General features: G+C 41.1%; 1 protein-coding gene across 1 annotated transcript in view; it reads left to right on the forward strand.

Moving 5' to 3' along the window:
- COL4A6 (collagen type IV alpha 6 chain) overlaps positions 1-17,464 on the forward strand; it is a 138,173-nt gene that overhangs the window by 89,684 nt on the left and 31,025 nt on the right. The window contains exons 6-16 of the mRNA XM_087748500.1: positions 5,419-5,535; positions 7,914-7,982; positions 9,466-9,501; positions 9,917-9,979; positions 10,634-10,669; positions 10,817-10,858; positions 11,725-11,817; positions 12,866-12,919; positions 14,342-14,401; positions 15,321-15,365; positions 16,611-16,664. Of these exons, the coding sequence (XP_087604626.1) occupies positions 5,419-5,535; positions 7,914-7,982; positions 9,466-9,501; positions 9,917-9,979; positions 10,634-10,669; positions 10,817-10,858; positions 11,725-11,817; positions 12,866-12,919; positions 14,342-14,401; positions 15,321-15,365; positions 16,611-16,664 (669 nt within the window). The remainder of the gene's footprint in view (positions 1-5,418; positions 5,536-7,913; positions 7,983-9,465; positions 9,502-9,916; positions 9,980-10,633; positions 10,670-10,816; positions 10,859-11,724; positions 11,818-12,865; positions 12,920-14,341; positions 14,402-15,320; positions 15,366-16,610; positions 16,665-17,464) is intronic.

Raw genomic sequence — 17,464 nt, forward strand, 5'->3', positions numbered from 1 at the left:
CAATGATGGAGACTCTAACTTCTCTGTTAGAAAAGCTTTGTTAATGCCTAACTTCAGTCTTTCTTTCTGCAGTTTAAAGCTCTTAGTTCTCATCTTACTCAACATGGACACAGAGAGCAGATTGTTCCCTTTTACTTTGTAGTAGCCTCCTTGTATGTGATAACTGTTATCAGGTCTCCCTCAATCTTCTTTTGCTATGATGTGAATGAAAACAGTGATTAGAGCTGAGGCCCTCCAGAGAATCCTTCCTTCTCCACTGCGTGCTAGTTCTGGTTTAGATCTGAGCCTTTCAGGAAACTAAGACAGGAAAGAGATAATTGCTGCATTTTCCAGGTGATAGGGGAGAGCAACCACTTTCCTTGACCATCAGGATTTTTTTTGTTTGTTTCTTTCATTCTTTAGAACTTTAACATTCCAGTGACAGTTGTTTCCAGGAACCTTTACCCTTTTCCTAGGCACAAAAAATTATGTGCCTAGAGTGTTTTGGCCAGCTTTCTTTTGCTTTGGGTTTCCCCAGTGATTTTTGCAAAGATGCCTTACAGACACTTTAGCTCAGGGGAGTTTTAGCTGGGCCAGCTTTAGAAGTTGCCCCAAAGTTCCCTGCTCTCTCTACACTATGTAGCTCATCCTGCTTTCTCCTTCTCGTATTAGAATTCTTTTTCTTTTCTTGATGACATTTTTCCATCTTCTGTATCCTTGTGCCTTCAGGCTATACTCATGCTCTTTCTCATCTTCCCTACTTCCTCAGCTGGCCAAGAGCTCCAACAGTTGAGCTGTGGTTTCTTACTTCCTATCAAAAATTGAATTGTTTTGATAGATTGTCTGAAAATGCACAGTTGGCCCTGTAAACGAGCTTGATTTCAGTTCCTTCCTGGCCCTTGTCCTTCTCTCCCCCTCTGCTCATCCTTGTCTGTTTTCTCTCCTGCTCTACTCCCTTGCTGCTATTTTTTTCTTCTCCCACCAGCCAACTCTCTAGCTCTGAAGAGAACAAGCTGTTCCCATAATACTTAATTTAATTGAACACACTGTGGGAACATGCTGTTCTCAGGGTATTTTTTCAGATGAGGCTCTGGAGAAAGGGGATTCCCAACAATGAGGGGAGGCAGAGATACGGCAACAGTCGTTGCCAGGTAGTTGGCAGCGACAGGCATTCCAAGGAGAGGGTAGGGGAGGTAGGTGATTCAAAGCCTCCAGCATATGCAGATGTACTCTGTCTGCTTTACAGTATTCTGCAGGTGGGCGAATGGGTAAGAGGCAGCTTTTACTGTTCATGAACAGCAAAGTGCTCACCGCTGTGGCTCTTCTGTGCCACAACTGCAGGACAGAAAAGCAGGGAAGGGAAACTGGTTCATACTGTTTACATTCTAACCATGGAGATAAATACTTCCATTCTACGGTGAAAATAGCAACCACTATTGCTTGAGAAAATATTTATACTTCTGTCAGTTGCATTTCAGGATAGGGAGTAGCTTAGGTTTGTGAAAATATATGTGAACGTATGCACATTATGTGGTTGTGTGAAATGCAGAGCAAAGGAGAGAGAGCACGTGTGTGCTGACGCATGTAAGAGAGAATTAAAAATATATTGCTATCTCTGCGCAAGATTTAACATCTAAATATGAAGAGAGATTCTTTGTAGTATGCAGGTGTGTTAGCGTGGGCAGGTATATTTTAGTCATGGCCAAAGGACCGTAAGGCTGTGATTCAGAGGGAAATCCCACTGTTGACCTTAAGGGAAGTGGTGTTCCACAGACTTCCCTTGGGGAATGCTGGTGGTAAGTAAATCGTGTTGTTGCAGCTGGCCTGACTAATCCCTTTAACCTAGTAAATACAGCAGCTACATGTGTTTATTGCTAGCCTTTCGTGTCACTGTAGAAGAAACCCTCAAATCCTTAGAAGACACCCTCAAATCCTTAGCCCTACTCGGGAAGTTTATTTTTTCCTATAGGACAAGATTCAAGGACACCTCTGGCAAAGGCTGGAACTGGAGCCAGGAGATGTATATAGCTTTTCATGAACTGTCCAAGGAGTTCTAGAAGGAAATATTTCTATGCGAAGTGAGCCCTTGTCTGTACCATGAAAGCTGGAGCTACATGGAGAGGCAAAGTCCTCTATTTTGTGACCCTCCTAGGGGAAATGAAAGCACTTGGTGATGGCTGTAAAAAGGCCACTGCCGTAGCAATCCATGAAACTGCCTATTCAATTAGTTTTGTGTTCACCCTTAATTGCATTTGTTTCCCTGTTTTTAAATATTTGTTGAGCTCTCCTGTTGGGATTGCCTTTGTGCTGTTTGATTTGGAAGAGAGGCCCCTTGGGATCACAGTGTTAGTGTACGAGCAAGAGTCGGATAAAGCAAGGGCCTAGATGAACAGTTCAAGTTTCCTTATCTGTCTCACAGGGAATGTCTCCTTTTGTGAGAACAGAGAGCACAAGTGATCTCTCCAGCCTGTGTTTTAATTCAGGTCTGTAAACTGGTCACCCTGCCATGTATAAGTAAAGCGTCTAAAAGTGTTCTGCCTTAGTCAAATGAGGTGCTTGTGCTGAATTGGCACATCTGCCAAAACAGGAATTAGAGGAGGTGAGAGCAGTGAAACTATTAACCACCGTTTTTCAGGTCAAAACAGCTCTTTAAATCAGTTTTTTAAATCCCTGGGGAAAAGGTTCATTTAAGCCAGAACTTTACAACTCTCAAGAAAGTCAGTTGTGGGTGCTCAGTATCTCCTCAGGTAAGGTTCTTAAAACATTGTTAACTCTGATAGCAGATTAGCTAGAAAGTAGTAAACCCTGTGGATTTTTTTCCTAAAGCAAAAGAGACGGCATGTGTATGTGCGTGTGTGTGTGTCAGCCTGTGTCATGCTTTGGCTCAGAACCACAGACATGGATGCCATGGGATTAAGTGGCAGGGCCACACATTTATTTAATACACATAAGAAATCACTGTGGTCAGCATACTTTATGTCCTCTCTCTGTGAGCCCTTCTCACATGTTAGGAGGATACCAAAATCCTTTGGGCCACTTACAGACTGTGTTGGTCCAAGAGTGAGGAGATCTCACCCAAAGAGTTTCCCAAGACATGAGGCCACCAGTCAGCTGCCTGCCATGGGCTGGCTCTTGGCCAGCACTGAAGGCTTAGCAGCTTGGCTCCCCGGTGTCTAGCTCCGAGGGGCAGATGTTGGCCGTTCAGCTTCACTAAACCCTGCAGCTGGTCACCTTATGTTGTAACCAGATACATGTGCACTTGTCCCACATAGCTTCTGGTTTTGTTGGTGTTGTAAACAAAGTGAAAGACCTGGTAGGCATTGACCACTCTGGCCTCCCTCTGAAGTCACAGCCCGTCCCGTCAGAGACTTACTGCTCTTGGCTATGACATCCCGCGTGGATGGAGGAGGGTGGGTCGCCACTGATTTGTTCCAGCTTTGGGAACCAAACGAAATAATTTCTAAGAGATAAACATAAGTGGCAATAAATTGGTGCTTCAGCCTCCTCCTGTCACTTTACTAGGGCCTGGCAAGTCCCTGCTTGCACAGCACATGTGGGTGTTTTGACAAATAGACTTTAATCATCAGGGCAACTGGTACTATGTATGCTGTGGTGCCTGATGCTAATGCTCTGGGATGACTTCATTCCATGTCCTGAGGCCATGTTTAATCTCCGCTTTATACTTGTCTGGGTGAGCTGCCTTGATCCTGTAGTGGCGACACAATTCACATTCATTCAGTTTGCACCTTATTGACTGACAGAGAGCAGATCTGGGCGCTCTCCCCTTCTCTCCATTTTGTTGGCACAAATGGCAATGCAGTTGCAAACAAGCAGGACCAAGGAACTCATCTGGCTGAAAATTAACCCCATTAAGAAACCGAAGAGTTATTTCTCTGCTGTGTTGGTTTCCTGCTCTGACGTGCCTATTCTGCCTGTGCTTATGCCAGCACAGGGAAGAGGTAGGTGTGAGTAAGCAGGAGTGTGCGATGGCCTCCTGGCAGCAGCTGAGACCAGTGATCGGCTTCAGTATTTACATAATTATGGCCCAAGTTGCTCTGCATCCTTGGGAAAGTCACTCTGCTACTGTGTACCCCCAGCTTCTCATCCGTAAGATGAATATTATAGCATTCCCACGTTTTTTCAAGGCGTTTTAAGATCCTTAGTTAAAAGGCTTTATGTTACTCCAAAGTTCTCATTGAGGTTGGTCAGAGCATATGCTATTGGCTTGGACTGGGAAGACCTTTAGCAACACAGATGTGTTTTGTTTTAAGTGTCAGGCATGAAGGATTGTTAATGTTCTGCTTTATCTCCATGTTATCCATGTTTATTTTTTTACTTTCCTAGTGTGAGTCATAACTTGTTTAATGCCATATCTTAAGGATGAATCTTTGGGATCAAACAAAAGTACTTTTGGGATGAGTCAAGATCAGGGTGTACAGAGGGGAGGGAGAGAACTCTCAGTTACTGATGCTATCTCCATAGGTTTCATTTTTCTTCCTGCCACAAAACTCTGTCTTTGAGTGCCACACTCATTTCTGTGAAAAGGAGGATAGAATAAGGAGCTGCCTGAAACCCAGGTAGTGTGACTGACAGTTCTGCCTTTCTGCGTTTTGCCTACACATATCCATACAACACTGAAGAAAAAGTAACTAAAGTCTCAAACTTTGATCTCTTTTGCACCAGTACCATGCTGTGTAAACTCCAGTCAAATTAACAGAGCTATACCAGGGCAAAAGAGGTGTGAAATCAGAATTAGGTACGATTGTATTCTACTCTGCTTGATTAATAATTGACCATTACAAATGCTTTCTTTTAAATGCTGTTAGTTTAATTAGGTCTCTCTCCCAGTTGCTTTGCCTAAGATTTTAAGTTTACTCTAACAAGAAAAGCTGTTTTGCTCGAATGGCCTGATGCTGGAGCTGTAACATCTGTTGAACTATTAAAGGAAAGAATCCACACTGGAGAGGAAGAGAAGTCACTGAAACTTTAAGCAGTTTGGAATTATAAATGCTGAGTATTGTTGAGTCTGCTTCTGCCCTTGTTTTTACATGAGCAACTTCCATTCCTGGTGTCAGGTGCACCCTTGCGTGCTGTTTTACACTGCGTTATATGCCATATATTTCAGACTGCTGTGGGATGAGTATTGCCCTTTCGGGACCTACTCATGCACAAGTTATGTACTTCAGAAAATTAGCCCTTGGAGAAAAAGGTAATTAAATGAATGCAGCCAATGTTCTAGGATTTAAGCTTTGGGGAGGATAAACAATGCTGGCCAAAGAAGCTCGTTCTGTTGCAGTCTGCCATACACTGAACTTGAGTGGGAGTTGTGCGTTTCTTTTGTTTTGTGTTGCCATTTGGAAGATATCATTTTTCTGGGGACAGTATTACTAATAAAATAATGCATCCTGTCAGTCATTCCCTCTTTTTCCCTTTAAACAGGGTCACCCTGGGCAATCTGGACCTAGAGGTCTGCCTGGCCTCGATGGCTGCAATGGTACCACTGGGAGTCCTGGCGTTTCTGGATCAGATGGATTTCCTGGCCCACCTGGGCTGCCTGTACGTCCCAACTCTAATATGGTGTTTTGTAGTCACTAAGCCAGAATTTGCTTTTCATGCCATTGTTGGAAAAGTAACTCCCAAGTACTTAGGAAGAACCCTAATAACCCTACGTTTATTAGCACTGTTAGAGCTCAGTATCCTTTTCTTATTGAAATTCCACGCTGAGGAGAAAATGAAGATCCAGTGAATTCAGTATGCTCCCACACCAAGTTATACCATTGTCGCTGGCAGTATTCAGGCTAACTCAGAAGAAACCATGATAAAGTTTTTAAGAACCATGAAGTGTCAAGCATCTTCCACCTGGAACGTTTCAAGTTAGTGGATGCTGATTCAGGAAAGGATGTTACCATATGTTCAGCTCTATGCATCAAATATTGGATGCCTTCCGTCGGGTCTTAAGATAGCCAAAAGCTTCAGTCTTACTGAATGTCAATAGGATTTACTTTCCAGGGTATGTGTTTTACTTTTGAATACACTTTTCTACCAGGTTGGAGTTTTATCTAGCCTGTATTGGACACCTTAAAGTTAGGTGTCATATCTATTCATCTGGACCTCCGTCTTACAGAAAGTGGTACTTGCGAGAGCACTTCTCCCCCTCTACCTTTCAGGATAAAAGTATGTGGTTATTTTTGAAGCGTAAGCAAAGAATATGACTTGATATTAAAATATTTGACAAATATTTGAATATTTGTTCACATTCAAAGCCTGATCTTACAAACACAGGTCATGTGACTAATCGTACATGTAATGGAACTCCTTTGCACGTATACATGAAGGAGAAGAAGAAAATACAGCTGGCGGATGTAAATAATGCCATTTGTTTCAGCATTTCTAAACTGTGCTAAGACATCTTTACGTGTCATCCAGACTTGAAATTCATATGATGTTGAAAAATACTGAAGCAATAAGATCAAATTAAAGTACTGCTTTCTAAAGTAACTGATTTACTCATACCTGCTGCTCAAATTTCTATTTTGTTATGTTTGTAGGATTACATTTTTGGCAAGGAAAGCTGCTTGGATCAGCCAAACCCTCTCAAATTAAGTTGGCAATTAAATGAAATCACCTGAGATAAATTGGATGGGATGATCAAGATTAAAATAAATAGAGTAAATCTAGAATTATAATGGCAGCTTTTTCAGAAGATTCATGCAGTCTACCAGCTTTGATTCTAAACAAAATTTGGTAATTTACAGTGTTAAACAAGAGACAGAATCATAGAATGGTTTGGGTTGGAAGGGACCTTAAAGATCATCTGGTTCCAGCCCCCCTGCCATGGGCAGGGACACCTTCCACCAGACCAGGTTGCTCAAAGCCCCATCCAGCCTGGCCTTGAACACTTCCAGGGATGGGGCATCCACAGCTTCTCTGGGCAACCTCTTCCAGTGCCTCACCACCCTCACAGTAAAGAATTTCTTCCTAATATCTAATCTAAATCTACCCTCTTTCAGTTTAAAACCCTCGTCCTATCACTACACTCTTTGATAAAGAGTTCCTCCCAGTCTTAGCTGTAGGCCCCCTTTGAGTACCAGAAGGTCACTATAAGGTCTCCCCAGAGCCTTCTCTTCTCCAGACTAAACAACCCCAGCTCTCTCAGCCTGTCCTCATAGGGGAGGTGCTCCAGCCCCTCAGTCATCTTGGTGGCCCTCCTCTGGACTCGCTCCAACAGGCCCATGTCTTTCCTGTGCTGAGGACTCAAGAGCTGGGCGCAGTGCTCCAGGTGGGGTCTCACGAGAGTGGAATAGAGGGGCAGAATCACCTCCCTCAACCTGCTGGTCACGCTTCTTTTGATGCAGCCCAAGATACGGTTGGCTTTCTCGGCTGTGAGCTCACACTGATGGCTCATATTCAGTTTTCCATCCACCAGTATCCCCAAGTCCTTCTCCAAAGGGCTGCTCTCAATCCACTCATCACCCAGCCTCAATCCATGTTTGGCATTGCCCCAACCCATTTGTAGGACTTTGCACTTGGCCTTGTTGAACTTCATGAGGTTTGTGTGGGCCCACCTCTCAAGCCTGTCAAGGTCCCTCTGGAGGGCATTGATATGTATATGAACAGGAGGGTTACACCATGTCAAACAGATTCAAATAGGATCTTAAAAGTTGTCAAAGGCCTAAAATAAAAGGGAAATCTAATATAAACAGGAAAAAATGGAGAAAATGTTTGCAAAACCTTGTTTTTCTAAAGCCGCAGGAAGTCTTAAGTTCTGATAATACCACAGCTGCTTTGTCAAAGCTGCAGTGGTACTTTTGCAGTTTACTGGAGCCAGGAGTTTGCCTTGTTCATTATGATAAATATAAATTCTTTCAAAACTAAATCAGTATTTTCTTCAGAAATTTATTTTTGACTTTTTTTTTTTTTTTTTCCTTAATCAGGGTCATCCTGGCCCAAAAGGCCTTAAAGGAGAACCTGTTTTTGTTCAAGGCAGTCTTAAAGGAATGAAGGTAAGACTTGCCATCACATAGGAGAAAATGCAGTACAAGAAACACTTTGATGAACTACAGGTTGCAGGGCTGATGCTGCAGGTTAGATTGCTCATGATGTTAGACACAGGTATCCTGAGTATGCCCGAATGCAGAGCTGTGAAAAAGGCCTTGTAATAACTTCAGTAATGACAACGCAGAATACTCGCAGAATTTGGAATTGCTTGGTCTTTGCGGAGATCTTGTTCATCCCACGCTGGGATGCTGGGACATTGCTCATTCCGTTACTGTTCAGTGTAGTTGCTGGTCCTTCACTTGTCTCTGGAGAGCTAGCACCATTTGTTTGTGGTGTCAAACCATGGATGTGAGGAATTTCTTGTAAGCTTACCCTGACTTAATATGAGGTAGCACGTGTGTTTCTAGGTGCACATGTAGCAAAAGAGTGGCCCTTCACCTGCATTCAGAACTTTCCTGTAACTGCACCTTTGCATGTGCCAGCTCTGTTGAAATAACAGCTCAGGAGACTCACAAGTGCACATTAAGATTTCCACTGTGAGATCCCAGCTGCCTCCCGGTGTTTTTTGTACTAGGGGGTACGAGTAAGTAATCAGTCATACTCTCAGTTTAAATACATGAATATCATATTCTACTTATAGTATTCCATCCTTTGCTGCTGTGAAGTCAGGATTTTACTCTCTCTAATAAGGACCTCACCCTGAAACATCTGTATCAAGTCTGTAATTTTATTTCCTGTACAGAAAATACAAACTATGGATAGACAACTTCAGTTTATTGTTCAGAGCAGTGAAAAGATTCTTGAATAGGCTCATGTAAAAGATTTGGTTCTTTGTTGCCTTGAAACAAACACTCACCAGCTTACCATGGTTTTGATTTTTGCCAGAAGTACTAGGTTTGGAATAAATCTACAAAGGATTCAGTACCTCTTGTGGTACTGAATTCGGCAATATTTAGCAGCCTCATGCTTCATTAAATGTTGAAAATATTAAGAATTTTATTCTGTCATGTAAGGCCCCCTCACACTGACTTTGTTGGTTAAAATTAACTTTTCTAAAATTCTACCTGCATTATATATGTTCATAAGTTGGTGAAAGTTAAGTAGATCTTTATTTACTCTAGTATTTATGGGAAATACAGATAATTTGATATAATAATGATATGCTTTTACATATTTTATAGTAGTTTTGTAATGAAAGTTTTTATAGTGTCTTTTCCAGTATTTTTACAATTACTACAAATTCTTTTTCGTGCCACTTTAGTTTCTCTTGTTACCCGTAAATAAAATGGTTGTAATTTCTCCGGAGCTTTGGAATCTCTCCATTACCCAATTTAAATATGGAAGCACAGGTGTCAAAGTATTTTCCCATTTACACTTGATCTAATATTAACTAACAGCAAATATTTCTATTTATACAAAACTTAATGTTCCTTATAGTTTGTTGCAAAAGCATAGTGTAATTTTTACTCATGCATTTAAAATTTTTAGGGAGAAAATGGTCTTCCTGGATTGGATGGAATTTCTGTAAGTTATTTAATTTTGGGAATGATGATTTTAAAGAATATTGAGTAGGTAATTTTTCTTGTACTGGTTCTCAAGGACTTTTCAAATTAGCGGGCCATGTATTTATATGTGTGATACCAGTAGCCTGAGCTATTCCAGCTTTGTAATGGGATTAGCGCATTATGGTAGAGGAAGTCAGATTTTTGCTATGATCTGTTCCATTTTTCCTTTTTCAAATCAAACTCCCTTCTACCATTCAACTCTGTAGCTTTAATTTTCAAAATACATCTAATAATGTGAAATGGATTGTTGTACTATTTAAATTGGCATACTTAATTAGGGCATATTACTTAATGTTTCCTGAGACTCACTTTGTCTTTGGTTGGGGTTTGATGAGTGCTACACATTCTGTATTTGTCCTATGTTGTTCTTATAGGGCCCAAAAGGTTTTCCAGGTCCAATAGGTTCTGCAGGCCCTATAGGATTGCCAGGTTTGCAGGTAAGAGACCTCAACTGTTGCACTTGTTGATAGAGCCATTCAAAATGTTGGCAGTTTTCCCTCCTTGTCTGTATTTGTGTCATGACAATGAGCAAAAGTGTGTGTGCATCTGAAAGGACTGATGAGCACAGCTGACTTCAAGCATAGAATACTTGAACTTAGATAGTTTAATCTAATCACAAGAGGGAATGCTCCTCTCTGGAGCAGCGTTCAGAGCAGCAATCATGAATGAGGGCTCCAGCAAAGTCCTAGAGTGCTGTCTACAAACACTATGTTATACTATTCTGAGCACTTCCTCGTCTTGGGACTCGAGGGAATATGCTGAGCTCTGCATGTTTGGAGCCTTTGTCGTCAAGAAATATGCTAAAGAGTTGCTTTTTCAAGATACTACAAGAGAGTTTCTATTGGGTGGAGGTAAAAACAAACTATGTGTTTGTTGCTTTTAAATTGAAATTTGCTCTTAATTAACCACAGTACGAAAGGGCTATGCTGTCTGTTATAGATGTGAAGACTTGAAGATCATGTGTGTCAGTTACTTTTGCTTTGGGGCAAGAGGTGAAAGTTCAGGTACCACTGCAGATCCCAGCATTGCTCCAATTGTGTGCATCCTAATAAAGTACAAAGAAATAAAATCTTGATCTTGTTCACATTTAGGGTCCAATGGGTCCCCCTGGGCCACCAGGTCCAAAAGTAAGTACCTACCTTTCCTGTCTTCTTTCTATACCTGATTGTTGGCTTTTTTAACAGTGTTGTGGGCCTAGATGATAGTGATGCTGTTGTTGGTGTTGTTTTATTATTAATTCTTTTTTTTTTTTTTTTTTTTTTCTTCTCTCCTAGGGTAACATGGGATTAGGCTTTCAAGGAGAGAAAGGAGAAAAGGTAGGTGAAATTTGTTCTGTTATGGAAAGAGCATGAAATAATACCCTAGTGTTTCACCACAGCTTGATCTTCTAGAAGGTGGCTAGATTCTAGCATTTTCTTCTCTTCCTTTTTCTTTTCTTCTCTTGGAGCAATTGACAGTCCAAATACTAAAGAGTCTTGCTGGTTCCTTATCTGTTGGCAAAAAGGGTGGGAGCTTTTTCTGGAGGGGGAAGGGGAAAATCTCAATTCACTGCAGTATTTTCACAGTTACTGAGACACGAGGTCCTTAGACCTTAGACATGAGGTCTTTTGAATGTCTGTCTGTCAGTTTCTTTGGACCCTCACCTCTTGTATTGAATTATTCTACTGACTTCATTCTTTTTGGCTTTCGTAATATCCTTTGAGTCAACCGATGTGTAGTTTGTAGTCTCACTATCCTAAATGGGTGTCCTGCAGTCTGTGTGAGGATTTACACTGGCTTAATGGGGCTTCTCAAAGTTCTCAGTTTGGGGCTTGATTCTGGTGCTGTTAAAATTGGTTCTCAGCATTCTACATTTCTAATTGTTTCTTGTCGTCTTTTCTTTCGTATTTCTCCCCAAAGTTTTTCTGAAATGTTTTCCTGTTGATTCAAAAACGGAGCTTTTTTTTTTCTTCCCATGTTTTATATCCACAAATCTTCTGAAACAGATTTAATGCATTTCGTTCATCTTAATTTTCAGTCTGATCTTTTGACTTCCATGACCAAACTCCTGTGCCAGCATTAAGGCACACAGATGTTATGTACGTGGGATATAATTAGAGTGGCTTTTTTCTGATTCGCAAGCAACTTTCATAGGAAATCAAGCATGTTCTGCCTATGTCAACAGCTTCCTCTTTGCCAACAGGGCGATGTAGGGCTGCCTGGCCCTCCAGGTCCCCCACCATCCACTGGAATACTGGAATTCATGGGATTTCCAAAAGGGAAACAAGGAGAAAAGGTTTGTGAATTCAGTTTACAAGCCCTCCCCCTCCCCATGCTCATTCATTCAAGGCTGAATGAAATCACTGGACACTGAGGGCTGTTATATTTCCAAATCAGAATAATTTTCTGTACCAGTTTAATCTGCCAGATGGCTATTGAATAAAAATATTCTTAGCTCAGAGCATTGTGGACCACTGGAGAATGCATACCTCTCAGAAGGAGAAATCTGAAAGCTATTTAAAGGTTTTCATCATTAATCCTAAAAATAAATGAACTGTCTTTGTTTCTGTTGGACCTCTGAAATTGTATCAACTGAAGCAAAAAAACCCAAATCCATTTAGAAAAATAATAAAACGCTCCAGCTCTTTTGCTGTGGCTATGATGCACACTACTCTGAAATAATCAGATTTCTTTGTTATCCTGGCATTTACTGAGATACATATTTAGCTCATCAGCATTTTTATTAAAGCTGTATGCATCTTGAGTTAAAGATTCTCTACACACATGAAATTTAGGCATGCTGAATTAATCTGGGACCTCTACAGCCTGGTTTGGGAGCCCAGTCTGAGCTTCCCTAAGCCCCTGCGTAAGACATGAGAGATATTGTCTTACCTGGTGGAGTTGCATTAGCGTAAGGTGAGATTCAAACAAATGCCATTCCTTTTGGCTCACTCTTGAATTTGTAAGCAGGATTGTGAAGACATTATGCTATCTCATCATGTGTTACTTCGCTGTTTTCCATGAAGTACTGTGCATATTCCAGTTCCCTAGAGGATGATATGAAATGCTTCTAGTTTGACTTCTGGCAGTGGAGAAGAGTAGAACAACAGTTCCCAAGTAGTGGTCTTTGAAGCCATGGGAAGTGGTCACAGACAATCTGTTGAATGCACCGGCACTGCTGAGAGACACTATACCTGGCACATGATGACACGAATCAAGTGTACTTGCTGACAAACAAATTACAAGGCCTTACCTTAGGAGCCAGGAGCATGATGGGTGGATTGGGGAAAGGCTTGCTTTCATGGGCATAGTGATTTATTGTGTTCACCTCTTCCCCTTGTCAGGGTGAGCCAGGCCCTCAAGGATTCCCTGGAGACAAAGGATTGCCTGGCATGCCGGTAAGGACAGAGGAGAGTTTTTAATATGTGCCTAATATGGGTTAGATGGCTCAACACCCTCTGAATAGCTCACAAGTTCTCTATAGGAGTTTCTAGGCACCAGAGTACTTTGAAAATCTGATTAAAATGTCCACAAGACTTTTTGAAGACCGTAACTGTAATCTGATATTTTTTTGTCCTGGAGATACAAAGAAGATAATGCTGTCCTACTACAGATGTTACAGAGCAGCCATCATTTCAGTACGCCTAACCTGCAGTCTGCAGACCTGCAAGTAGACATAGCCCTTCCATGGCCACTTGATGGCAGTGTTTCTTGATGTCCCACAGAGAGCTAGACTTATTTTTTAAAAAAATCCTGGGTTTTTTCCCTTTAATTATGTCTAAACATATTTTTGTTATTTTACTTTAAAGTTGTAAAGCACATGCAGATCTTTCTGCCTGTCTATATATATCCAGTTTTAAAATGGGCCGTTTAACACTAGTGCTCATAAACTCAGGAATGTGTAGCAGCATCTCTGTATGAATCAAGAACAACAATTTATCCCTGGATTCTGGAGAGCTATTTCCCAGCTTATAACCTTTTGTAAACACAGGTTATTTCAATAAGCTTAAGGAATAAATATTTTGTGGAATTTCTAACTAATAAGATAAATTGTTTGCCAGTTACTTCAACGTACAGATGTTCTTAGTAGAAAGACGTGCAAGAAAAACCTGTACATGACGCACAGTTTGTTATTAGCCTTTCTGGACATGTTCCATTATGTGCATGTTTAGCTTTATGCATCACAAGAGGCCCATTGAAGCTGGCGGGGTTGAACATATGTGTGAACTTAACCACAACCATAAGATATTTCAAGATTGAAGCCTGAAAATTGCTTAACTACTGTAACTTTTGCTGAAATTAAATCCTGGTGTTCTGTCTCTGGATTTGATACTTCTTGCTGACTGGGAAAACCACGAAACATTTCCAAATGTTGAGCGTGAAAATGCTAGTTTTGTGTCATTCTTAGGCTTTAGAAATGACTAGGGGTACTCTGAGCACTCCCTTGAGCTACTGCTGCTGTTAAGAAATGAGATTTGAAATAATTTCTAAATGTAGAATACAATACAGAGTAGCAGTGGCAGAACTTTGCTGTTTATAGCATGGGGTTACTTGCATTTGCTACTGAGAGATGTGCCATGGTTTAAATGGATGGAAGTCATTGGGAATGAAAAAGATGATGTGCTGCACATAACTGCCAAGTCTGGTAGATACAGGTTTTCCTTCTGGGGCAAAAGAGTCCCAGCAGAAACAGTCAGTTCCCCTTGTCTCTCTGTTGTACTGTTTATGTTAATAGATGAGGTTTGTGCTCATTTTGTTTTAGGGCTGTGCTATTCAATTCCAAAGAGATCACAGATTTAATGTTGGCATTTTTTCCTCAGGGCTTCGGAGGTGTTGGAGAAAAAGGAGAAAAAGGTGTGCCTGGCTTACCAGGTGGCAGGGTAGGTAACGTTACATGCCTGTTCTCAAACACATGAAGTGGGCCATTCATCAACAGAAGCATTCCCAAAGCATGTAGAAGTCTCAGACATAGGACTGGGTCGCATAGTAGCCAGTGCCATACAACAACAGAACCAACAGATAGTTCTTATCTCAGTAAAGTCTCAGATTAAAGGTGAGATGAAAGATGTATATAGACAAAGCAGTCCAAGAAAATCATATGGAAGTATTTAGTGGAGGTCTTGATACTGCAGGGCCTGTGTTTTTTCAGTTTTTTTGAAAGCTTCACAGAAAAGGAAGCTTACAGGAGGTCCAGATGAAGATAATAAAGACGCCTTGCAGGGGCTTTAGGGAGCTCTCAACCAGTGCTAGAACCAGCCACGAGAGAACACAGATAGATATTTGGGGAAGAAATGGGCAAGCTGGCAATAGATGTTGGTCTAACTAGTCAATGAATGTGGGAGTTAACGACATGCTCAATCACACGTGAGCCACAGATTCTTCAAACCACCATGACCCTGCAGAGACATGCTTATACACAACAAGAAGGCAAAGAAATTCTGGTCTGCATGTGCAGAATAAATTGTCAAGATAGAAAGTCTTGACTGCATTAAGTTTCATGGCTTTATAATTACAAACTACCTACCTAACTTCCTAGTAATTTGAGACACCATGACTTATTTTTGAACCACTGATTAAAAAGACAATGGCTAAAGAAGATAAGACTTCTTTTACCAGTTATTCTGCTGAACTCTTTCAGTTATGATCATTAATATTTGGGAGATATGGAAAATCAGTGGTAGCTTCTCCTTTTGAAAGTTTTATCTTTTGGTTCTTTGGTGCTAAGATATTTGGAGCTTGATATAATAAGACCAGACTGAGATGGAGCCTCTGGAAGTTAATGGTTTTTTGCTGTTCTAGGGTCTTTTGGGACTGGATGGATCTGACGGGATTCCAGGAAGAAAGGTGAAATTTCTTTTATTTTTTACTGTACTTACAATTACAGAAGCCATCTAACTGGTTGAGATCTACTGACTTCCTTATCTAGTGGCTCCAAGTTCTCTGATGGTTGAATGCATCTGCCTTATTAAACTAGTGAGAGCTAACTAGAAAGTCCACTTAAAACTCTAGATCCATTTAACTGTCTCTCTAGTTAGCCGTACATATTCAGAGGACCATCTCCACAGACTGGAAATTGTACATTCCCTCCTGAACAATCAACTCTCCCACTTTTCCCCTTTTGGGCGTGGAAATGGCCAGGTGGTCAAGTGGCTGAAAGCATGTTAAAGCACTTCCACTTGCAGATACAGTAGTAGAAGTTGTTCAAGAAAGCAGCTTTCAGAAATACCATTTTCATTTTGCAGCCTGGAATTCAGCCACTTTCCTGTATATTTTGTTTTATGTATGTCCTTTTAAAGATATACTGAAGGTGATGGTATCTCCAATATAATCTAATTCATATCTATATGTTAAAATTATATGGTTAAAAACAAGCCCTTTATGACAAGTTTCTCAACAATACTGTGTTTGGGCTTTGTTGGGGCCTACAGCTGTCCAAGACTTCAGAATCATGGGCAAGGTTTAAAGTTGAGGCTCCCTGCTCCAGAGCTCTTGGAATATCCCATTTTGTCTGCAGTGGCAGTGGGATTTGCAATCCATACTGGCCCAGGTTGAATATGTTACCCAATAGAGAACAGTAGGTCACTTCTGTGTAGATTTCCAGTCACACACCCAGAAGAGGAATTTCGGTGTCCCTGAGAATACTGCTGGGAAATGGGTAGCTGGAGAGCTGGATCTCCCAGTGTCACTTTAAATGTTTTGGTGCCAGTAATTTGTTGGAGGGGGAACAAAATGGAGGGGCAGGTGTGGGGGACAAGGAAAATAATGTTCTAGACTCCTCGCTCCACAAGCATTTCTACAGTTCTGTGAGAACTCCAAGGTGTCCTCCTGATTTGGGTGCCCTCATGCCTGCTCACAAGTTCTCACCATCTTTGCAGCACACAGAGGCCTGAAGGAGCTCTGGTATTTTGTGATCGCTGAGAAATTGATGCCATCAGTTTTCTTTTACTTTATTTCTTCTGCAAATGTTTGGTAGGACAAGGAATTGGGTTTGTGATTCAACTCCAGGCACTGCAGATGTCTCAGATAACAAATAATGCCACTGTCTTGTTGTCTCACTGTATAACAATGCTCCCTTGTGTGACTTTTCAGGGTCATCCAGGTGTTCCAGGCTATCCAGGACTGGATGGAGTCGAAGGCATGAAGGTAACTTCTCACATGAAAATACTAAAGCATTGCTTCTTTAAAGATATTTGCATGAATAAATAAGTGTCATTGCCTCTATCAAATCTCCTCTTTACCTCTGTATCACTAGTTCTCAGTAAGTTTCAGTTCCTCATTTACATTGTTGTTAAGGATAAAAATGAATGGTTGCTGAACTATGAACACTCGGATACTTTAACACCTTTACAATGTTCATTCATGTAACTTCATGACTTAAAATTGTAGGTGTAGTCTCTCTGGCCTCCTTTATCCTTACACCAATGCCATATTTACTGGACAATTGAGGCAAGATTAGATGGAAGTAAGTGGACGTTAAGATAGTTGCCAAGGCTATCTGAAGTCTTAGATCACAGATCTACAAGTATTGACAAGCCTGAAAAGCATGTGTTCAATTTCTTGTACTGGAGATGGGCAATGCATAGCAGACATTTTCTGGGTAGCTCACAACTTGGGCAGTCAGACATCTGGAAACTGAGTGGAAAATGGTTGGATAGTAGTTTGCTGTGAAAAACACTTATCTGCCACCAAGACTGGTATATGGTTGGCAGACATGTGAAATGCAAGTACTGAAGCTCTTTTTTGTGCAGGGCACATAGAAGAAGTAGTAGTACAGAGGACTATTACTGGAAGAAGCAACAAAGTGTGCACTGCCTTGGCTCACTGCGTGGTGTTTATATTATAAATACGATGGCAATTTGGACAACAGTCAGATTTTGCACTTGCTGTTTCAAAGAGGATTTGATACTGTGTTAGAGAAAGGAATGATACTGCAGTTGGTCACA

This window comes from Nipponia nippon, unplaced genomic scaffold, assembly GCF_047370975.1.
Source record: "Nipponia nippon isolate SJK-2023a ecotype South Korea unplaced genomic scaffold, ASM4737097v1 scaffold_12, whole genome shotgun sequence".
In the NCBI taxonomy this organism is placed as follows: Eukaryota; Metazoa; Chordata; class Aves; order Pelecaniformes; family Threskiornithidae; genus Nipponia; species Nipponia nippon.